Source organism: Sus scrofa, chromosome 11 (assembly GCF_000003025.6).
Source record: "Sus scrofa isolate TJ Tabasco breed Duroc chromosome 11, Sscrofa11.1, whole genome shotgun sequence".
Classification (NCBI taxonomy): domain Eukaryota; kingdom Metazoa; phylum Chordata; class Mammalia; order Artiodactyla; family Suidae; genus Sus; species Sus scrofa.
Genome location: NC_010453.5, coordinates 14,626,407 through 14,651,856, shown reverse-complemented (window position 1 = coordinate 14,651,856; position 25,450 = coordinate 14,626,407). Strand labels below are relative to the sequence as shown.

At 36.6% G+C, this 25,450-nt stretch overlaps 1 protein-coding gene across 14 annotated transcripts in view; it reads right to left on the bottom strand.

Annotated features, from left to right (window-relative positions):
* COG6 (component of oligomeric golgi complex 6) overlaps window positions 1-25,450 on the bottom strand; it is a 161,643-nt gene that overhangs the window by 85,980 nt on the left and 50,213 nt on the right. For 12 of the 14 annotated variants that reach the window (XR_002336515.1, XR_002336503.1, XR_002336505.1 and 9 more), the window contains 2 exons: window positions 24,654-24,707; window positions 21,922-22,001 (listed from right to left, as the gene is read on the bottom strand). Coding sequence is in view for 2 of the 14 variants with exons in the window: in XM_021065267.1 (XP_020920926.1) it covers window positions 3,916-4,063; window positions 21,922-22,001; window positions 24,654-24,707 (282 nt within the window). In the remaining 12 variants the exon portion in view is untranslated. Of the gene's footprint in view, window positions 1-2,057; window positions 4,064-21,921; window positions 22,002-24,653; window positions 24,708-25,450 lie in introns of those variants that run through there. The other 2 variants (XM_021065267.1, XM_021065268.1) reach the window with 2 other exon arrangements.

Sequence of the window (25,450 nt, the reverse complement as noted above, 5' to 3'; positions counted from 1 at the left end):
GATCCGAGCCGCATCTGCAACCTACACCACAGCTTACGGCAACGCCGGATCCTTAACCCACTGAGCAAGGGCAGGGACCGAACCCGCAACCTCATGGTTCCTAGTCGGATTCGTTAACCACTGCGCCACGACGGGAACTCCTTTTTTTTTTTTTTTTTTTTTTTGGTGGAATTTCTTAAGCCGACATTTTTATTGATGTTCCCATCCCATAACACAACTCTGCATCATAATCAAACAGCTAATTAATGTAACCCAGTCATGACTGTCATCAAAGAACGAAAAAATGTACAGCTGTGCTACAAAACTCTGTTTCCTGTCCTCTCAGCCTCTTCAACATCAAGCATACAATGTGGCTTTCAAAGAGAATGACATTCTTTTTTCCCTCTTACCTACATGCACAAGCATCCTATCAAACTGCATTATATTTACTTACAATACCTGTGACTAGCTCTGTGCAAAACAGGGAATTCAATGACAGAAGCACATCTCAGTGAGCTGTTAAACCCTTGGTGCTTATCATAGACTCTACCCCCTCTTGCTACTTAATAAATTTGTTTAATCACAAGTGTAATGAAAAACGTTAGCTAACATATACTGAGTTCTAACTTTATTCCAGGCTCTGTGCTAAACAAATTTTAACTTCTTAAAAAACTGTAATTAATATATATATATATATATGAGTTCATGTAACATATATGTATATTTTTAGAAATCAAGTTAGATATGCATATACCAACAATCCAGTTTAACAGAACATTATTAGTAACTTTTAAAGATCCTGTGAGATAATCTTGAATTCCATGTTATTAATTTCCTGTGTTTCCCTATAGCTTCACCATTTGTGTATCCATAAACAATGTATAACTGTTTTACGTTTTAAATTCTATAAATGGACTCAAACTATATTATTATGTGATTTTTATCTTTTTGCTCAACATTACGTTTTTGGAAATTATTTCATTTTTTACTACTATAGAGTATTCCACTAAATGACAGACCTAAGGACATATGAGCTAATAGCAGTCAGAAAAGGCTACACTATGCTTAGATAATAAACTCTTAAGGGGAGGGGAAAAATCTGAGGATCAAGCCCTAGAGTGTGTCAACTTTTAAAAGTAACAAAGAGGCAAAAGACCCAGGGAAGGAGGCTGAGACGGGTTTAGTTAGTGAACTAGAATGAAAACTAATAGAAAGTTGTGCCATGAAAGCCTACTGAGAGTTTAATAAAATAAGGAATGAGAAGAATCCACTGGCTGTGACAACACACAAGCTATGGATATCTCATCCGAGCTGTGTTCCGGTAGTGATGCAGAAGCCACAGGGGGCTAATTTAAAGACATAATGGCAGCAGAAACAGAAGACAACATACATAAACGACCATAAAAACAGCAGCAGAGAAATGAAGGTGTTGGGAAGGTCTGGGAAGTGGGAAGTTTTAAAATGTTATGAACACTAGAGCATGTATAGGCTGTTGAGAATAATCCTAGAGCATTCACAAGTTGTTGAAGCAAAATAAAGGGCTAACTCAGAAAAGTTTCTGAGAAGGTGAGAGGATGGGATCCAGAGTACAGAGAAAGGGAACAGCCTGTCACAGGAGGAGGGACACTGTCTCCAACACAAAAGGAGGAAAGATGAAGAAGATGAATGCAACATGTGAGGGTAGAAAAATGAGGGACATTAATCAAGAGCTTCCGTTTTCTCAATGAATTATGAAGGTCATTAACTAAGAGTGCAGGTGGAAAAGTCATCTTGAAAAGCGGGGAGGTGAGTTTACCAGAGACAGAGTAGAAAACTACAAAGCAATATTGAGTGCTAGCTATCTAAAGATTGTGATCAAGAATTCAAAAAGTCACCGTGTGTTTTTTTCTTGGGTGACATTCACCTGTTCAAGTACAGGCACAGAGGAAAAAAAAACGGAAAATTTCAATCGGAGAAGATTTTGGTCAGGCAAACGCCTTTCCCTCTGAAGGAAAGGCTGACATGCATTATTTGAAGTTATGTCACCTCAAAAAACAGTTCAAAATGCAAACTATGAAGTAAATAGCAAATACAGCTAATGAATTAAACTTACAATCTTTTATTTTAACTTTGTTCTCAAGATCACAATGACACCACAGTCGGTTCATCAGTCTTCCACTGGTTATTTCCATTTTACCTAAATTGGATTTTCTTTTCCATTATCATATTTTCTAAAGACACAACGATAAGATGTATAAAATCCTGCAATAGTTGCTGAAACAGTTTGATATTGTATTAAAAAATTTTTAGGTAAAAAGCTAAATATACTCTTTTCCTAGAAAACAAAGGAATTCACTAATGGCAAGTAAGCAACTTTTTTCACAGTAGATATAAATTATAGAACATTTAAACTTTTCATTTATATCCTATTTTACTTTCTTTTATATATCGCACATACCCACTGAAGGAAAAAAACTCAAAATACAGATTAACATGAAAGAATATATAATCAATCATTCTTGCTCCCCAAAGTCATATTAACACAAACAATTATAAATTTCAGATAGACGAATAGGCCATGTTCTATAAATACCAATTTGTTATTCTGTTTTTGCCATATAAATATTCATTTTATCTTACTACTTTTCAATATTTTAACCTAATCAATTTTCTCCTTATGCTTCATTTCTCTCATTTATAATTTGGAGACTTACCTCTTTTTACAGATTTACCAGAAATTAAGATATTTTGCTAATAAGAACTGTCCTCAAAATCTTACCGACAAAGTCAAATCATACCATGTTTTTTATCTAAACACATTTAGATTTAAAAGAAAAAAAACACACACAGAGAGATTTTGTTTGTTTTGCTTTTTAGGGCCGCACCCACAGCATATGGACATTCCCAGGCGAGGGGTCAAATCCGAGCGACAGCTGCTGGCCTACACCACAGCAACAGCAATGCGGGATTCGAGCCATGTTTGTGACCTACACCAAAGCTCATGGCAATGCCGGATCCTTAACCCACTGAGTGAGCCCAGGGATTGAACCTGCATCGTAATGGACACCAGTCAGGTTTGTTACTGTTGAACCACAATGGGAGCTACCACACACAGTGATTTTGAATCTTATTCTTAGTAAAGTTCTAAAGTTTGAGCCCAAACAATTCTTTGCAAGGGGCCGCCGTAGGACAGACATTTCATCCATAAGCAATTGCTACTCTGCTGTTTTTCCTCCCACGTTAGACATCATTACTTCTTTGGTTTGAACACAAAATTATACATGGATCAATTCAGAGTTCACATCATGTAACAGATGTCTATTTCTCAACACTAGACCTACATGGAGCAGAGCATGTCTACACACCCAAATCCCATCTGAAGTGCTGAACTTCACCTTGAATTCAATCCAGGGCACACAGAGTAGAAACCAACTTTACATTTAACTTCTCTCTTCTATTTTTGCTCAGTGTATAGTTCTGCTCCTCAGTTTGAGTATACCTACTCACAATAACTAACAAGAAAGCAAATGAATCTTTAGGTATAAAGAGGCATTTATTAGGTCATATCCTCAAACTAATTCTTAGCTTTAAATAAATTTTTAATGCAGTTTCTTACAAGAACTATCTTGTTAAAAAAAAAAAAAAATCCCCCAAACTTCTCACACTTCTCTTTTCCCATTACACCATATTCCAGAACGAAGGGACACTGCTGAGCTGGAGAGAGGGCTAGTAGAGAATAAACGTTCACGAGGAGAGCCAACAGAGAGCAACACCAACTCAGGTCAGCACGTTACCTCCACATTACTGTGACTAAGGCAAAGCAATTATTGGGACCTGCATTCTTATGCTACAAAGAAACTGTAACCATCAAATTTCAAAGATTAACAGACTAAAAACCAAGAAAACCTTCAGTGTTTTAGGAATGCAGTATTTTGCTAAAACGTTCGAAGACGACAATCAGGAGAGAAGAGTCTGCACTTGCTGTGGCGATCGGTGCAGAACGCTCTCGGGGTCTTTGTACTCATTGACCGGATTCATCACAGCTGTGTACACTTCACCATAGGCTCTGCAGACTAGGTCTGTAGACTGTTTTATGATCTGCTCTCTATTGATAAACAAACAATGTGAATACAGAGTCTAATTGTAAGAAAAGCTTCATACTTGAACGAATATACTTCATTTTCACAAATATCACATATATTATTACATAATCATTGCACAACTACACAAGTAATCTTTGGGGACAAAATTTTTTTTATATTATTTATTACATCTTTTCCATTAGTACGTAGGTTGCAGGAAGGCAGGGACTGTGCTTTGTTACTGCCTTATCTTCAGGGCTAGAACAGTGCCTGATATAATGGATCAAGAAAAACAAGAAAAAGAAACTGACCCACCAAGGTATTGATTTTGCAAAGGCGACTTACTGATAACACATTAACCTTAAACAAAGCAGCTTACAATTACTCAAATTTATCAATAGTGAAATCTCAGGATAACTTACAATAAATATACTGCCCTTTCATCTATAGCTCCTACAGTAATACCACATCTCCTAGATTTCTTTCTCATCTGGCAAAAAAGTAGCACTTGCTGCAACAAATCACAGCATTTTCACAAACACGCATTTCCATATAAGCACATAAAAGAATGACAGAAATAGTTTTAAACAAACAGAAGTAAATGTTTTTAGAAAAAAATCCCCACTGGGTTCATTAAATCTGCATTAACTCTCTTTTCCCCAACATTTACTCTGCCATTCCCAGCTACTTCTATTTCTGTACCTACTAGGGATAACATTTTTTTTTTTCTGATTTTTACAGTAACTAAATAAAATGCATCTTTCAAGCTTTACTCCTAAACCAAGTCTTTTTATGTTTCCTATTTTTGTCAATGGCACAACCACATCCCATCACCTCAGTTCAGATCCTACCGAACTCTTGCCTGGAGTACACAAGAAAAACTCCTATCCAGTCGTTCCCCAGTCCGTCTCTTCTGCACTTTGGTATATGGTAAGCACTGCTATTACATTTATGTTTCTAAAGCAGACCTTCCATCATGACTCTCCTTTATCCTAGGCCTTTCTTCAAGGAGCTTTGATAGCTTCTTCTGGCTTCAGAGAAGTCAAAATTCCCTACCTCATCTCTCAAAATTCTTTATAATACCTCTGTATCACTACTGTTCTATCCACCCTGCTCTTGCTGACTTCCAAATTCCTGGCTCCCTCACATACCTCCATCTGCCCAGGATGTCTCTCTCCCCCTGACCTGTGAATACTCTTAATTCTCAGTAAAATGTTCGCTCTCATCCGTGAAGTCTTTCCTGATCTTCAGAGCTAGAAAGAATCAGTTTCCATTACATTCACTACCAAAATAATACATTTGTAAGATTATCTGTGGAAATGTGTGCCTGTGGTCTAAAAACGAATGGAATCAATCAATGGAATGAGGAAGGGAGTCCTCCTGTGATCCTGGATCATCAGCACACAGTTCCGACGAGGTCTCAAACTCTTTGAGTTGGAGCAACCTGACATTTTCCAAAACTTGCTAAAGCTTCCAAAGTGATATAGATAGAAGGAAGACACACTGAGTACATTTTCTGAGCAGAGTGGATTAAGGCTACTGGTTGTACTACCTTTTTGCTGGAAGGGAGGATGGTAGAAACTCGTTTGGAAATCTACCTAACCACAAGAGCCTTGAGGTTTTTTTTTTTTTTTTTAATTGATTGATCATTCCTATAACTAATTGAGCTTAATAATTTCATCAAAATGATGTAAAAATAATTTCCATAAAGGATACAGCTGAAAAATACTATAGCTAGTTTTTCTGTTTGTTTGTTTTTTAGGGCCATGCCCATAGCATATGGAAATTCCCAGGCAAAGGGTCAAATCAGAGCTACAGCTTCCAGCCTACACCACAGCCACAGCCAGGTGGGATCTGAGCTGTGTCTGCGACCTACATCACAGCTCCTGGCAACACCAGATCTCCGACCCACTGAGCAAGGCCAGGGATAGAACCCACATCCTCATGGATAATAGCCAGATTTGTTTCCCCTGCACCACAACAGGAACTCTGGTATTTTACAATTTTGTTAAATATACACTTAATACCCATTTTGCAATGAGTTAATTAATGGATTCTGGATACAGTACTTTTAGTTCTTCACTAAAAGCAGTAAGATTTTGGGAGGTGTACAAAGAACTCATTACTCACACCTCATACTCTAAAATCTATATTCAATCTGAGCACAGTGTGTATTCAATCTGAACACAGTGTATCTATACTACATAAAGAATACACAGGAGTTCCCAGTGTGTTGCTCTGTGGAAACTAATTTGACTAGTATCCATGAGAACGCAGTTTTGATCCCTGGCCTTGCTCACTGGGTTAAGGATTGGTGCTGTCGTGAGTTGTGATGTAGGTCACAGATGCAGCTCAGATCTGGCATCGCTGTGGCATAGGCCAGAGGCTATAGCTCCGATTCAACCCCTAGCCTGGGAACCTCCATATGCCATGGGTGTGGCCCAACACATACCCACACCCACCCCCCTCCACACACATCCACACACAAAAATACACAAACAAGGCTAGCCTCACAAGAAGTTAAAATCAGAATAAGGTATAATGAATATTAAACACATTTTTTAAAAGTCCAGTATTACTAAACTAACTGGTAAATGTAGAATAAATGAACTATTGAAATTCTTAAGTAATAAATTTTACATTTTAATTTCAAGTCCAAAACTTGAAAACTTGCTTAGTTGTAACTCAGGGCACATCTATTTGTAAGCTAAACTAACTTACAAATCTACAACTCACGATATAGCTGAAAAATCATAAATTTGCAATGGTGAAAACCAGAATAAAGCAATACTGCTAAGACACAATTACATGAAATCAAGCCCAATAACACCAAGAAAGAGTTTATAATTATTTTAGACATTGGTACTGACAATACAGGACTTCCTCATTCTGTTCCCCTGTTCAAGAGGCCACCAAAAAAATGAACACAGCTGTACTGAACAAGATGAGAGATATGAAAAAGAATCTTTCACACAGTGGGACAAAAAGGTCTTTCACATAGTGGGAAGTAAAACGGGAAGAGGAAAGAACTGTTCCTCCTGGCCTTACGAAGAAGAAATGCAATGGAAACGGAGATTCTCCAAATGATGAGCCAAATCCAAACTGGAAAGAGCAAGAACTGTAACTGACAGTGATTCTATATTTCTGAACAAATGCTGAGTTCATCTATCACTAACCCAAATGAGGTACAGGCTCATACACTTATGTTCTTTACTGTTTTTCTAATGAATTATATATACAGTTGAGAGAAAACGGTATAGAAAAGGGCATTACTGTCTGAAGATCTTGATTCCAGTTGAGGTTCTACTACTTTTTTTTTTTTTTTTTTTTTTTTGCTATTTCTTGGACCGCTCCCGCGGCATATGGAGGTTCCCAGGCTAGGGGTCTAATCGGAGCTGTAGCCACCGACCTACGCCAGAGCCACAGCAATGCGGGATCCGAGCCTCGTCTGCAACCTACACCACAGCTTACGGCAACGCTGGATCGTTAATCCACTGAGCAAGGCCAGGGACTGAACCCGCAACCTCATGGTTCCTCGTCAGATTCGTTAACCACTGCGCCATGATGGGAACTCCTCTACTACTTATTATTACCTTGAACAAGTAATTGAACCTTTCCAGGCCTAACTCACCACTATAAAACAAAATATTGATTTTCACCACCTTTACAAGGTACTTTGTTTTAAAATTATATAATTTGGAGTTCCCATCGTGGCTCAGTGGTTAACGAATCCGACTAGGAATCATGAGGTTGCGGATTCAATCCCTGGCCTTTCTCAGTGGGTTAAGGATCCGGCGTTGCTGTGAGCTGTGGCGTAGCTTGCAGATGTGGCTTGGATCCCGCATTGCTGTGGCTCTGGTGTAGGCCGGTGGCTACAGCTCCGATTAGACCCCTAGCCTGGGAACCTCCATATGCCACTGGTGCGGCCCCAGAAAAGGCAAAAAGACAAAAAATAAAATAAAATTATATAATTCATTGAGGGTTAAGAGCATTTTTAATGCACTGCTGCCAAAAAAATCTCTATGTGCTAAATTTATACACACACCCACACATTACTTTAGGGGATTTTTCCCTAAATAGTGATTTATAAAAAGCATATCAGTTACTTGTATATAAATGGGTGATATTTCTAAAATGCTAAAGCAATTTTCTTGCCATTCTTTTTTATTAATAATGCTAATTATTAATAATGCTAATTACTATTTAAGTTCATCCTTAATGTAAAAAAGCACAGGCAGATGTCTGTATACCATCTGCCTGCCTGGTGTCTTGTCCCAAATTATTCACTAACACCATGTCTGAAATACAGAGTTCAAATAATGATGAATCATTATAGTGACATATCAATATTCAAAATGGAAAACTTCAGGAATTCTATGAATACAAAATGACCAGAAAATCATTTCAGTCTAGTCATGTGCTTCAGGAAACTTGGAATGTCCTTATCTCCCGATTACTTCGTCTACAGGTAAAGAAAAGCAGCACTTTTTTTTTTTTTCAGTCATGTATGCTATTCTCCTGCCAGCATAGATATCCCCCTCAGATTTTACTTTCTATATTTTGATCAGTCACAGCCAATCAAACAGCTGATGAATAAAGAATATGTTTAGAACTGCTTCTCTATGTTAAAATTTTAAAGACAAGGCCTGCTTTTCTCATGGCCAACAGATCTGCAAAAAAGGACAGTTAAAAGGGAAAAGCTTTTGGGAGTTCCCATTGTGGCTCAGTGGAAATGAATCCGACTAGTATCCATGAGGATGTGGGTTTGATCTATGGCCTCAATCAATGGATCAGGGATCCGGAGTTGCCATGAGTTGTGGTGTAGGTGGCAGACATGGCTGGGATCTGGTGTTATTGTGGCTGTGGTATAGGCTGGCAACTGCAGCTCCAATTCGACCCTTAGCCTGGGAACTTCCATATGCCACGGGTACAGCCCTTAAAAAAAAAAAAAAAAAAAAAAAAGGGAAAAGCTTTTATTTGAATGTAAGCTAAGACTCATCTCTATATAGTTAGACCATTAACTTTCTTGGTCTCTTTACTACCATGAAATTCTCATAGTAATTTCAAAAAAAATTTAAAACTTGACTCATACAAATAAAGACTGTCAAACATTTAATTTGTTAACGAGAAATTTTTAGTAAGATGGTAAAGCTGGTTTGCAAAATATTTTGAGGAACCGGTCACTTACAGGCATTTAAAAAGGAAGGTTAAAATTAGGTTATGTACAAAATGGGTTAACATACCATGAAGCAGGAAAAAACACAGGAAATGAAAAACTACTGAAACAGTAAGCAACAGTAAACAGAGAATCAAACAGTGGTGCATTCCCCCTAAATAATTAAATACTATTTGATGAGCCCGGTAACAATGTCTCAGTATGGCACTAACAGGACATGCTGTTCTCTCAGACTCGATATGCCTGGTTTCCATGTTTAGGACAGTCTTTCTTACTTTTGGAAAGTACAGAGTTTTGGATATAGTTTGCTATACCAGTATACCACATATCAAAGATAATAATCTGAGTTCCCGTCGTGGCGCAGCAGAAACAAATCCGACTAGGAACCATGAGGTTGTGGGTTCGGTCCCTGGCCTCACTCAGTGGGTTACGGATCCGGTGTTGCCTTGAGCTGTGGTGTAGGTCGCAGACTTAGCTTGGATCCCATGTTGCTGTGGCTGTGGCATAGGCCAGCAGCTACAGCTCTGATTGGACCCCTAGCCTGGGAACCTCCATGTGCTGTGGGTGTGGCCCCAGAAAGACAAAAAAGACCAAAAAAAAAAAAGAGACAATAATCATGTAACTTATGTGCTGTGGTGAAGAAGAAGAAACAAAGGAAGAAAAGATGAGTTTGTTATGTAATTTTACAGACTGGCAACCTATTTTAGTTATTTATGCATGGGAATGTCATACATTATAAAACTTAATTTATCCAGTTATAAATGTCATAATGCCACAAAAATCTAGTATTATAAATTTCAAAATTACTGTATAACTAAATGGAGATATCACTGTCATTTTAAAATATGTTCATTGAATTACATATATTTTAAACAATTATTTAAAGTACTGAGCTTGATAATAAATGAACTGCTTACTTCCAGCATCAGTGAGCTTGTCATTAATCAGTACTTTAGAATTTTGGTTACCATAACAACATTATACAACTTTCATCATTATCATAAACCCAGCACTTCTAAAAATAACATTTCAACATTCAGGTCCTGTGATCACTAAAATTAAGCTTTATTAGTTAAGAGTGCAATCAAACAGGCCATAGGAGAAGAGGTGTTAACAGTTTAAACCCAAAAAAACTAAGGAAAAAAATAAATTGGTTGAAAAGTGCATATTTTAATTTCTTTTTATCATAATACCAAAGACGTCATAGCTTTCTGTCATTCATAGTAAAATTAACGCATGTTTTAGATGAGACAAAGGCCATCTCACCTAAGCCTTATCTACTACATATGCCTAACACTCTGAACCTCCTCTAAAAATATTAAAGAGCTTCTGGAATCAGAAATACTGGATTTGAACCTCGGCTCTGCTTCTTGCTAATTGTTTGATCTTGTTTCAATTATTTAACTTTTCTAAAAAACGGTCTCTTCCGTCAAATGGAAATCCTAACGTACTGACTTATTGCGAAGATTAAGTGAAGCAATCCATTCAAGGATCACTCCAGCTGAGAAGCTAACATTAGACAGCAGAGGTTGGTGCAGAAGTGGTGGACAGGGCAAGGCCAAAAACAGAGAATGGCTTAGGCGTCTGTGAAATTCTATCTTGAACCTGAGTGGCCACTGTGGAGATGGTCAAAAGTGACCAGGGTCACAGTTTTCTTTCTATATATTTAATAAAATGGTTCCATGGCAATTTTGATTGGAGTTAGGCTGAATTTACAGATTAACTACATTACGTGGAGATGAAGACCATGTGACCGTGCTGGAGCAAATGTCACACTTGATGATGACACATCAGAAACATTCTTATTAAAAAGTTCAAAGTAAGATATGCGCTCATTACCACATCTACTATTTACTCTGGAGCATGCCCAGCCAATTTAATGAGTTTAGTCACAAGTACTGAAAAGAGTTAATAAAACTTACTATTTTTAGATGTTTGCACCAAAAACAAAAACATCAAGGCAAACAACTGATAAACTAACAGAATTAAGAATTCAGTTAACCTGAACAAATTCAAAATGAACATATAAAATTAGTACTTTCCCTGTATATCAGCAATATCTAATTAGAATAGGTAATAGAAAATAAAAGACCTTATCATAAGAGCCACAGAATTGTTTTCTAGGAATAAACCCAATAATATAAATGGAAAGTTCTGTGAAGAAACTATTAATCTTTACAGAAAGTTCTAAAAGAAGATCTGAATAAACAGGCATAACCACGTTTATAGGCGGGAATATTCGCTAGTGGCTTTTCTATGTCTGTTTTGTCCATTTATGTTAGGTTGGTGAATGTTTTATCTCCACTTAAAAAGAATGTTGTTTCTTATAGCTGTATGTGGTTAGTCTCTTCCTAATGGGTTGAGCTGATTGGTGCAATTGCTCAGTTCTTTTACACTGAACTAGTTTTCTGTCTACTTTTTCTATCAATTATCAAGAGAGAAGGGTTGAAACATCAAAATAAATGTCAATTTATCCTTCCTCAAGTCTAAAAACTTTTACTTCACATTTTTGAAGCTCTACTTTTAGATAAATATATTTACTATTCTAACTTCATGAATTATTGTATTACTCTGAAAGATCCTCGTCTGCCCATTAGTCTAATTTTTACAATATTAATTTCAGGATATAATTACTTCAGCTTTAAAACAATTTTTATTCACATGGTATTTGCTGTTGTTGTTGTTGCTGTCTTTTTGCCTTTTCTAGGGGGCGCTTCTGCAGCATATGGAGGTTCCCAGGCTAGGGGTCTAATGGAAGCTGTAGCTGCCTGCCTACGCAAGAGCCACAGCAACACAGAATTCCAGCTGCCTCTGCAACCTACACCACAGCTTGCAGCAATGCCAGATTCTTAACCCACTGAGCAAGGCCAGGGATCGAACCTGCAACCTCATGGCTCCTAGTTGGATTCGTTAACCACTGAGCCACAGCGGGAACTCCCACATGGTATATTTTTCACCATCTTTTTAAACTATCTGTGTCCTTATATTTAAAGTGGATTTCTCATAGTCGATAGTTGAGCTATGCTTTATCATCCAATCCTTCTGCCTCTTAATATTGCTACTTATAAAGCTGAATTTAAGTCCATCATCCTGTTACTTATTTAATATTTCTCCCATCTGTTCTTTTTTATCCTTCCCTGCTTTCTTCTAACTGTTTAACATTCTATTTTATCTTATCTATTGGCATGTTAGAGAAAACGTTTTAGTACTTGTGATAAGGTTTATAATCTACCTTAAAACAAACTTTATTTATCTGTGTTAAGAATTCCACATCCGAACACAACGCTATATGACTGGAAATCAACAATAAGAAAAAACTGCAAAAACACAAACACGTGGAGACTAAACAACATGCTACTATACAACCAGTGGATCACCGAAGAAATCAAAGAGGAAATTAAAAAATACCTAGCAGCAAATGACAACAAAGATACGACACTCCAAAACATATGGGATGCAGCACAAGCCGTTCTAAGAGGAAAGTTTATAGCAATACAAGCCCACCTTGGGAAACAAGAAAAAGCTCAAATAAACAAGCTAACTTTCCATCTAAAGCAGCTCAAGAGAGAAGAACAGACAAGACCTAAAGTTAGCAGAAGGAAAGAAATCATAAAGTTCAGAGCAGAAATCAATGAAATAGAAACAAAGAAAACCATAGAAAAGATCAATGAAACGAAAAGCTGATTCTTTGAAAAGATCAACAAAATTGATAAACCTCTAGCCAGACTTATCAAGCAAAAAAGAGAGAGGACTCAAATCAATAAAATTAGAAATGAAAAAGGAGAAGTAACAATGGACATCACAGAAATACAAAGGATCATAAGAGACTACTATATGCAACTATACGCCAATAAAATTGAAAACTGAGAAGAAATGGACAAATTCTTAAAAGTACAATCTTCCAAGACGAAACCAAGATGAAATAGAAAAGACGAATGGACCAATCACAAGAACTGAAATTGAAACTGTGAGTAAAAAACTTCCAACAAACAAAAGTCCAGGACCAGATGGCTTCACAGGAGAATTCTATCAAACATTTAGAGAAGAGCTAACACCTCTCCTTCTGAAACTTTTTCAAAAAATTGCAGAGGAAGGGACACTCCAAAACTCATTCGATGAGGCCACCATCACCCTGATACCAAAGCCAGACAAAGATACCACAAAAAAAGAAAACCACAGGCCAATTTCACTGATGAACATTGATGCAAAAATCCTCAACAAAATACTAGCAAACTGCATCCAACAATACATTAAAAGGATTGTACATCATGATCAAGTGAGATTTATCCCAGGGATGCAAGGGTTCCTCAATATCTGCAAATCCATCTGTGTGATACACCACATTAGCAAACTGAAGAATAAAAACCCTATGATCCTCTCCATAGACACAGAAAAAGCCGGTGACAAAATCCAACACCCATTTCTGATAAAAACCCTTCAGAAAGTGGGCACAGAGGGAACCTACCTCATCATAATAAAGGCCATATATGACAAACCCACAGCAAACATCATTCTCAATGGTGAAAAGCTGAAAGAATTCCCGATGAGATCAGGAACAAGACACCACTACTCTTCAACATAGTTTTACAAGTCCTAGCCATGGCAATCAGAGAAGTAAAAGAAATAAAAGGAATGCAAATTGGAAAGGAAGAAGTAAAACTATCACTATTTGTAGATGACATGATACTGTACCTAGAGAACTCTAAACACTCTACCAGAAAACTGTTAGCGCTCACCCACAAATTTGGCAGAGTCACAGGATACAAAATTAATACACAGACATCAATGGCATTTCTATACACTAACAATGAAAGAGCAGAAAAAGAAATTAGAGAAGCAATCCCGCTTACCATCACATCCAAAAGAATAAAATACCTAGGAGTAAACCTACCTAAAGAGACAAAAGACCTGTACTCTGAAAACTATAAGACACTGATGAAAGACATCAAAGATGACTCAAATAGATGGAAAAATATACCGTGCTCATGGATTGGAAGAGTTACTATTACCAAAATGACTATATTACCCAAGGCAATTTACAGATTCAATGCAATCCCTATCAAATTACCAAGGACATTTTTCATAGAACTTGAACAAAATATTTTCAAGTTTGTGTGGAAGCACAAAAGACCCAGAGTAGCCAATGACAACCTGAGAAAGAAAAACGGAGCTGGAGGAATCAGGCTCCCTGACTTGAGACTACACTACAAAGCAACAATCATCAAAACTGCATGGTCCTGGAACAAAGACAGAAATATGGATCAGTGGAATAGGATAGAAAGCCCAGAATTAAACCCACACACCTACAGCCAACTCATCTATGACAAAGGAGGCAAGACTAGACAATGGAGAAAGGACAGCTTGTTCAATAAGTGGTGCTGGGGAAATGGACAGCCTCATGGAAAAGAATGAAATTAGAACACTCCCTAACACCACACACAAAAATAAACTCCAAATGGATTAAAGACCTAGATATAAGACCAGACACTATAAAACTCTTAGAGGAAAACATAGTCCAAACACGCTCTGACATAAACAACAGCAACATCTTCTCAGATCCACCTCTTGGAGTATTAACGATTAAAACAAAAATAAACAAATGGGACCTAATCAAACTTCAAAGTTTCTGCACAGCAAAGGAAACCCTAAACACAACGAAAAGACAACCCACAGAATGGGAGAAAATCTTTGCAAGTGAATCAACGGACAAGGGATTAAGCTCCAAAATGTACAAACACCTTCTGCAGCTCCATGCCAAAAAAAAAAAAAACAAATAACCCCATCAAAAAATGGGCAGAATATCTAAACAGACAGTTCTCCAAAGAAGACATACAGATGGCCAAGAAACACATGAAAAGATGTTCAACATCACTCATTATTAGAGAAATGCAAATCAAAACCACTCTGAGGTACCACCTTACACCAGCCAGAATGGCCATCCTCAAAAAGTCTACAAACACTAAGTGCTGGAGAGGGTGTGGAGAAAAAAGAACCCTAGTACACTGTTGGTGGGATTGTAAATTGGTGCAACCACTGTGGAAAGCAGTACAGAGATACCTCAGAAAACTCAAAATAGAACTACCATTTGATCCAGCAATCCCACTCCTGGGCAACTATCCAGAGAAAACTATGACTTGCAAAGACGCATGTACTCCGATGTTCACTGCAGCACTATTTGTAATAGCCAAGACATGGAAACAACCTAAATGTCCATTGACAGAGGAATGGATCAAGAAGATGTAGTACATATATGCAATGGAATATTACTCAGCCATTAAAAGGAATGAACTACCAGCATTTTTAGTCACATGGATGGACCTAGACATTATCATGCTAAGTGAAGTCAGCCATACAATGAGACACCAACATCCAATGCTTTCACTGACATGTGGAATATGAAAAAAGGACAGACTGAACATCTTTGCAGAACAGATGCTGACTCACAGACATTGAACAACTTCTGGTCTCTGGAGGAGACAGTTTGGGGGTGGGGGGATGTGCTTGGGTTGTAGGATGGAAATCCTGTGAAATTGGATTGTTATGATCATTATACAACCACAGATGTGATAAATTCATTTGAGTAATAAAAGAATGTAAAAAATAAATAAAAAGAATTCCATTAATGACTGTATATATTTTTTTCAAATGGTCAACTATCTCTTAAATTTCTCTTTTGTATTTCCTGAGCTTGTCATTCCTCTGTATAGATGTGAGTTTTCTTCTGTTATCATTTTCCTTCAGCCTGAAGAAGTCCTTTATCGTTTCTCAGGGTGCAGTACACTGGTGATAAACCCTCTCTACTTTTATCTTGTCTCAAAATGTATTTACTTTGCTTTCATTTTGAAAGATGCTTTTGATGAATACACAATCAGAGCTGAAACTGTTTTATCATTCAGCTTTTTAAAGATGCTGTTCTATTGTTTTCTGGTTTGAACTGCTTCTAACAAGAAGTCAGCAGTATACTTATCACTGCTTCCTTCAAATAATATGTCTCATCTTTTTTTCCTCTAGTTGCTTTTTAAGATTTTTCCTCTTCATCACTGGTTTTCAATAATTTGATTATGGTGTGCCTTACTGTATTTATTTTAGCTTCTTGGGTGTGAGTTCATGTTTTCTGTCACATGTGAAAAAAACTTTTACATCTTCAAATATTTTATGTCTCAATCTAAGACACTCCACCTATACTTATGATTATAATGCTAATATGACCTCAACATTCACTGAGGCTTTCTTCACCTTTTTTTTTTTTTTTTTTTTTTGTCTTTTTGCTATTTATTGGGCTGCTCCTGTGGCAGATGGAGGTTCACAGGCTAGGGGTCGAATCGGAGCTGTAGCTGCCAGCCTATGCCAGAGCCACAGCAACGCGGGATCCAAGCCGCGCCTGCAACCTATACCACAGCTCACGGCAACGCTGGATTGTTAACCCACTGAGCAAGAGCAGGGACCAAACCTGCAACCTCATGTTTCTTAGTCGGATTCGTTAACCACTGTGTCACGACGGGAACTCCTTCACCTTTTTTCTAACTTTTAATTTTTTCCTATCTGTGCTTCAGTCTGGATGGCTTCTATTGTCCTCTGGTCAAGTTGACTGATCTTGCCCTCTAGAATATCCAGCTGGCAGTTAAGTTCATCCAGTGAGTTTTTCATTTTATTATTTTTTCCTTTTTAGGGCTGCACCTGCGGCACATGGAATGTCCTGAGATAGTGGTCTAATCAGAGCTGCAGCTGCAGGCCTACACCAGAGCCACAGCAATGCCAGATCCAAGGTGCATCTTCAACCTGCACCTCAGCTCATGGCAACACCGGATCCTTAACGCACTGAATGAGGCCAGGGATCGAACCTGCCCTCATGGATACTAGCCAGATTCTTAAGCTGCTGAGCCACAATGGGAACTCTAAGTTTTTCATTTTAAATATTGTATTTTTCAGACCTATAGTTTTCATTTTGTAGAATTCCTAATTTTTCCTCTCATTAAAATTTTAAGTCCTTGAACACATTTTAAATAGCTGTTTTAAAGACCTTATCTTCTAGTTCTGTAAACTCTGTCATTTGTAAGTCTGTTCTATTGACAGATTTTTCTAGCTTGGTTCACATTTTTCTGACTACTTCACCTATGCATTTTTTACTGCAGGCTCGGCATTATCAACACTATAATGTTGATTGTATTTGTTGTCATACTCGGGAGTGCTAAGTTTTGTTCTGGAAGGGAGTTAATTTAATAAAGATCCACATGATTTTTCAGAGGTTAGTTTTTAAGCTTTACTAGTTTGAGTCTAAAGTAGCCTTTACTGTAGGACTGATTAACCTTACTTGAATTTCAAGGTGTGGACTCTCCAAAGCACTGCGTGAGCTCCAGTTATTTTTTAGCTCACAGATTTCTAGTAGCCATTATTTCTCTGGCAGTTTCACCCTGTCCCTACTCCCAAACCTGCTCTATTTTTAACACGGGTATTCCTGAGAGTTAAAGACGGGTCGCTTAAAAAGCGTCAGTAAAAGAAAATCATTCCATTTACCTCTTTAAAAAAAAAAAAAAAAAAAAAGCAGTTCTTTTTAAAGATACCTGCTTTGTTTCTAGCATATATAATAGAGGGAGATTCCTGAATAAAAGAATTCTCAAATCAGAGCCACTTGCTACATGCTCACTTTAAGAAGCATCTGTAATTTCTATTTCTTAAATTACTCAGAGAAACAATCCTGATTCAATAAGAAAAGACACTGAGAATATTTTATAAATACGCATAATTGTGGTTTCTGTAGTCCAAACTCCTTTTTTACACAATTAAAACACTGGAATTTGGCACTGAAAAAAGAACATCCTTCTAATTCATCACAAGGGAGGAAGAACTCTTTAAAACTATTTTCTTTTTCTATTCTTTTGTTCATTTTCTGTACAACCCTGCTTCCTGGCTAGTTATATTTATTCAATAGTTTATTCTAAGGCTGAAGTGCTCAATCAAAATCTCCTTTGAAAGGCATTCAAACTTAAGAAAAAGGGAGACAAGAGTGATAGGTGTCCCAAAGGTACTGTAACCATAGAGACAAGCAAAGTTCAGGAGAATAGAACATTAACAAAGCAAAATGAGACAGGGATAAAAAAGAAAGTTTTGTATTTCAAAGCAATAATTGACATTTTAAATACAATATGAATAGAAAGAAACTGAGAAAAAAGAAATGAAATTATTTTTGGTTAAAAATGAATTACCATTTTGAAAAGGTTAAAAATCTAATTGAATGAAAGTTATCTATTACTTCAAATGTTTTATATATAAAATCAAATACAGGAAGTTCCCATTGTGGCTGAGCGGTAATGAGCCCAACTAGTATTCATGAGGTTGCGGGTTCAATTCCTGGCCTTGCTCAGTGGGTTAAGGATCTGGTGTTGCCATGAGCTGTGGTGTAGATCACAGATGTGGCTCAGATCCCACGTTGCTGTGCCTGTGGTGTAGGCCGGCAGCCATAGCTCCAATTCAACCCTAGCCTGGGAACTTCCATGTGCCACAGGTACGACCCTAAAAAGCAAAGACCAAATATATACCATGCCTATACAGTAGCAGAAATAAGCACAGAAATTATTTTTGAGAGTAAGGACATGTTATTAATCAAAAAAAGGAAAAAAAAAAAAAGGCAGTCAGAAAATCTGCTTTAATGCTGAATCTTCAATGTGTAAAAAAAATGCCTTAAATCTTCAATGCAACCTGATTTTTAAAATAAGTAGCCAAATTGATACTATTTCTTAAAAAACCTGAAAATGCATTCATAGATTACATTTAATTTTAGAATACTTTTCAATAAACATTTTAGAAATTTTCTGCAAGAAGTAAATCAGTACTGATCGATTTCTAATTCATAATTGCGCTATTATTATTTACATAAACCATATGTAAATCTCAGTTTTAAATTACATTCGAATATGAATTTATAACATAAATGCTAGTCCCTACTGTAAAACCAATATACTAATATAAGACTAGATTTAAAGTAATGTACCAAAACCTATGTTTATTTGACTTTGCTAATAATAAAAACTAAATTACTACTGTTAAGCAAGTGGACAGTAAAAAGTAGGAGGAAACCTAAAATATTTCAGTAACAGGACACAAACATTTGACTTAAAATGTTGCTTAAACTCTAGAAAATTTGAGATGTCCTCAAAGATAAAGAATTCAGATTGATCCAAATAAGGTGCTTATTACCGACGCTAATTCAGAAACTTTATAAACTCTTACTAAGATTAAGAAAGGAAAAAAAAATCTATTAAGAGTTATCTTTGAGCCTAAAGAATATCCTTTTTTAAAAAATTTTTAACTGAAGTATAGCTGATTTGCAATGTTAATTTCTGCTACACAGTAAAGTGATTCAGTTTATATATACAAATGCACACAAACTAAGGACATACACATTTTTTTTTTTTATCTTTGTAGGGCCACATCTGTGGCATATGGAGGTTCCCAGGCTAGGGGCTGAATCAGAGCAGCAGCTGCCGGCCTACACCACAGCCACAGAAAACACCAGAACCACAATGCCTCAAAGCAACACCAGATCCTTAACCCAGAGCAGGGGCCAAGGATTGAACCCGCATCCTCATGGATTCTAGTCAGGTTTGTTACCACGGAGCCACAATGGGAACTGCAAGACATATACTTTTAAATTTTGACAAATGTTGCCAAACTGTCCTTTAAAAGGATTATACTAATTTATACTTTCACCAAGAGAGTATAAAAATGGCCATTTTCCCAGACCATTTCAATTACTATATAACAATAAACTTTTTATTTTCAGTAATATGATAGGCAGAAATTTCTCACTGCTGTTTTAATTTGCATATTTTGATTATTATCTTCTCATGTATTTATTTATCATTTGCATTTCTTCTGTTAGCTGTTCAAATTAAGAGTGCATTATCTTCTACTGATTTGCGGGATCTCATTCTACATTGAGGATAACTGGTCTGTTACATAATTTACAAAAATTTTTTCCACATTATTGCTTTTATTTTAACTTAGTTTATATCATCTTTTTCTGTAAATGTTTCAAGTGTTATGTAGCCAAATCTGTCCATTTTCCCCCTTTAGGGCATCTGACTACATGCCATCCTTTAAAATACGTTAAAATTTCCCCAGTCAGACCCTGGCATCTGACTACATGTCATCTTTTAAAATACATTAAAATTTCCCCTCAGTCAGACCCTGGCATCTGAGGTAGCTGGCTTATAGGACTTTCTCAGGTATCAAACTCCGAGGATGCTCAAATCCCTTATATAAACTGGCATAGTATTTGCATATAGCCCACACACCCCACCTCCCATATACTTTAAACCATCTTAGATTACTTATAATACCTGATACAATGTAAATGCTACGTAAACAGTTGCTAATGTGCAACAAATTCAAGTTCCGCTTTTTTAAACTTTCCAGAATTTTTTTTTTTTTTTTTTTTTTAGCAAATATTCTCAACCTGCAGTTGGGTGGTTACACAAAGGTGAAATCTGCAGATGTCAGAGAGCAGGACTGTACTATGAAAATAATATGAAAGGTATGTTTTACATTTACTGATGCTCCAAACAACTCAATGTTCAAATACTAAGTAATGAAACGTGGTTAAATGTAAAAGAACTGCAGGTGTTTGGTTAAAAAAATAAAATAATTTAAGAAACACATACAAACAATTTGAATCATGGCATAATGGAATTTGTTTTACAATCTCACGGGTCTTTAGAATTCTGGTTTTTGAGGACAGCTGTGGATCTTTTAGGATAAGAGAATATAAAAGTAAAAAAATTTAAAATCATTTACTCTAACCACACCGAATACATAAATCCCCTAACTCCATGTCTGAGAGAATGCATTTCCAGCCAATTCTAACTGCCACCAAACTCTTCTTCATGCTGAGTCAGAAGCTGCCTCCTTGCTCTATGTATTGCTCCCCAGAACAACAGAAAAAGTAGACCACCTCCGTACCAATACATCCTCTCCAATATCTGAAGCATTTTTTAAGTTTCACAGTTCTTTTTGTTCCTTTTTAATATAAATATTTGTTCATGTGTATAACTAACATGTCAGACTATAATCTCCATGAAGAGGTCTTTTAAATCTACTCTAGTGCCTAGTACATAGAATGCACTTAATACATTAGTTAAATGGAAAGAAAAAATATATAGACATCTAATTTCCTACTTGCAGACAATTTTGTCAATATTTTCTTAAAATGAAGAAAGTCACCCGGTATAATCTCTTATTTTCTTTTAACTGCAATATTCTAATATGTGTTCTTTGTCTTGAACACATTCCTAATAAGTATGTGATACTGAACAATTTTACACTGTATCTACAGAACTTGCCTGAGTCCAAAACAGTCTACATGGCGTATCATCTATATTGCACAATAAATGTATTGCTGATCTTTCATGACATATTCAATGCCATTTTGACATGTGTGTTAATACAAGGGAATTTGGTATAATAACTATGTGGATCCAGTTATATAATTCATATTGTTTTTAAAAATCATTCACTAAATAAAGATTTTGGAGCTATACACAGATAAGAAATAAATATGAAAGGTTAAGGTTAGATCTCTTTAGGGGTGCTGAGGCAGAAAAAAAGTTGAGAACTATAAATCTTCAATAGTAAATCTCTATTCTTGAGAATAGGAGACCAAAACAGGAGACCAAATTTTTGATCTAACCAGGACCAAAACATACTTACTTCACTGTGGCACTCAGAAGAAAGTTCAGCTGTGGCATTAACAGGTGGTCTGGGGCTGAGAGATAGCGATCAAACTGAACCTAAATGTAACAGACAAATGCAAAACACCAAGTGCATGTATCTACTAACATCCACCAACCATTGCTTTTAAGGATTCAATCTTGGTAAAAATCCAATATTTCAAATAGAGAGTTTTTTGTTATCCAAATGAGTTATTTCTTAGACATTCTAACTAAAACTCACCAGAAATGTCAATCTTCAATGTAGTCAGTAACAGCAACACCTAGTTTTAAAATCCTGAATCCAAACCATTCATCTTGATCTCCTTCACCCAACTTCTGAGTAATAATATTAACAAGAAGTCATCAGACTGCAAGTCTATGTGACTTTCTAAATGCAGGGCATTTATTAATTATTTACTCACCTATTTATTCAACTAATATTTATTGAGGACCTGCTATTGGTAAGATAAAAGTACCATATAAGATAATGTAACTGTAATGGTGAGCAAAAGAGAACAGTCCCTAGAGCTTCCTCGAGCTTATGGCCTAGTGAGAAAAGTACTTAACAAATAATAACATAAATAAAGAAAAGGCCAAACTATGAAAGCATAAATCAGGAGAACATAGCTAATCTGTGTGTTTGGCAAAAGCATCTCTTAGGAAAGGACATTTTAAGTGAAATCTTAAAGATGAACAAGCATCACATTAAGTGTGTGTGTGTGTAGTGGGGACAGCATGGATTGAGGCTCAGGCTGAGAGGGAAAATGACTATTAGAGATCAGTTCATGCAGGACAGTAGGCTTTTCTAAAATATTTTAATTCTTATTGTAAAAGCTTGAGGAAACCACTGAAGGAGAGAATAGTGTGATTTAAATTTTAAGAAGCTACATGTGGCTACAGCAAGAAGAAGGGAAGGCTGTATTAGAGTAGACGGCGAGGGCACCAGGGGTGGGGAGAAGAGAGAACTGGCGAGCAAAACCATCACTGTTTGGTCAGTGACAGGATGAAGGTGCTGACTCTCAGATTTTGGATCTCTATAATTCACAATATTATCACAATCCATAACTGCGATCTTATACATTTATTTATGTGATGACTAGGTCTCTTACTAGAGCAAATCTATTTTCATCCCAATTTGTAGCATGGCACCTAGATAATAGCAGATACTAGGATAATAATTGTTGAAATAGTAAATACGCAGATGCTCCTGCACTTTCTGAGGAACACGTGTAAAAGAACTTGGGGTTGGGGCTGGTGGTGAAGAGTTGGAGGAGTTCATTCAGTGTGGGATACACTGAACTGATGTGCCTTGGAGGCATCCAAGTTGGGCCCCAGACAGTTATTTATAAAACTATGGGTCACACATAAAAATCAAGATTTTGTTTCTTTAGAGAGACCCCAGATATTCAACTCAATTGCTTTTAAAGTTAAGACCAGGCATATATGAATCTGTAATAGGGTTTAAATCTATTTTGTGAGTTTATGTTATGAACTGAATATGCGTCCTTGGGGAAGGAGGAACAGGCAAGACACGTACACGTACGGAGTACTAAGTGAAGTTGCCCATCTCTGTGTAGACCCATGTCCTCATCTGCGGGGGAGGGGGGGTTAATACCCTGAAGTGGAATTACTGGGTAGTATAGTGTATGTCTAAGACGCTCACCTTTTTTAATGAATCTAAAATTTATTCATTTTCACTTATTTTTGAACTTTTTAGAATCAAATCTTCTTTGCATTTCTACAGTTTTTACTGTTATGTTTGATACATTAAAGTTATGGATGTTACTTTTATGTATATATTCTTTTATCATGACATAATGTTCCTTATTTATGAATAATTAGTGTTTTGAAAATCTCCTTTGTCTAATATTAATTCTGTCAGCTCTGCATTCTGTGCATGTAAGGTATCTTGTGGGCCTATTCCTTTATTTTCAGTTAAATTTAGCTCTGTCAGATGACAGATAGGAAAGCCCTAGCATCAAAAAAAGTCACCCAAGAGAACTACTGCTTAGAGTCAAACCACTACGGTAGTGAGTATTTACACACTTAAGATAGGCAGTATTGTATAGCAGGTAAAACACAAGTACTGGGTTAAATGGGGTCCTTAGGAAGATTAAAAAATACATAAAAAATGTGTGTCACACTCAAGAGATGTTAACGGCTCTCGTCATCACTCACTGTTGTTAGTATTAGTACTACTAGTGTTATCACTACAGAGCTTCCAAAGCTTTCTTCTTTATGAAGAAAGGGATGTGCACGTAAGTTGCATCACCGGAAAGGAAAGTAATAAAGTGGAAGTTTGGTGAGTGTCGCACTAAGAGTAACACAGTATCTCAAGACTGGAATCCAGTTTCAGTTGTCTCGGGAAGAAGTCAAGAACTATAAGCCAAGCATCACTGACAGAGCAAAGTCTATAATGACACACAGCTTAGCTTCTTCATGTCTGTCATTTCTGTTTCCTCCAGAGGTTAGGAGTAAAACTGAAACTGAAGAAAACCTAAACAGCAATGATCAAACTACAAGGGTATGGTGAAATATACTACAAATATACGTCTTGGGCAGACCTCCTTAGTTAAAGCAATGCATGTGCAATCGTTATGACTAGATCCAATGTGAATATGGCATATTAAGAGATAAAATTATCACCAAGGACAAAAGTATCACGTGGGAAAAAATAACAATAACGTTCCATAAGGAAACCTACATTGAAATGCTTTGTTATGTACTCACCATCGCAGCTTTCACTGCCACAGAATCTAGGTTGGGCAAATTAGCTAACGGGCCCTTAAAAGGGGCAGGGAGGCAAAAACAAGATGAAAACACACGTTATTTGTTACAATTCACTTATGAAATACAGTCCATTAGTAGATGGCCCAAATTGGAACATTTAGCTTATTTCCAAAGAACTCAAGTGTCATATCTTAAACCTCAATTAGAACAGGGACTATGATTTGTTCATTTTTGTATAACTAATATGAAGGCACTCAATAATATTTGTTGGAGAAGCATAAGTTTACTAACAATGCAAATACCAGGATTATTCAAATCTAAACATAAGGAAAAAAGGGCAGTAACACCGAGAAATGGCAATGAGATATGGGGGCTTTCAGAGTTTCACTTTGACAATTTTAGATGTAAGTATAAAAAGGCACCAGAATTGGCACCTACTGATGGAAATTTGTTGCTTATTGCTTTGTCAAAAGAAAAATTCAAAACTTGTGATTTTTTTTGAGAGCTTCACTTGAGTTTCTAAGCTATAAAATATTCTTAATGTAATGTTATTTATAAGAGTTTTTTGCTTTTTAAAGAAAGATGCTTACATGCTTTTCTAGGGTTTCTGTCACTCTATTTTCCAATCCTACTGGAGTTCTATACTTTAATCAGATCAAATGCTAGCCCCACAAGAAACAGACCAAAGGAATAGTCCATGATTTGCTAAATTAACAAAGGGAATGACCGCTATTTATACAGTAATCTATGTGTTCAATTCACTGACAGTGATAAAGGACTGTGAAAAGTTACCAATA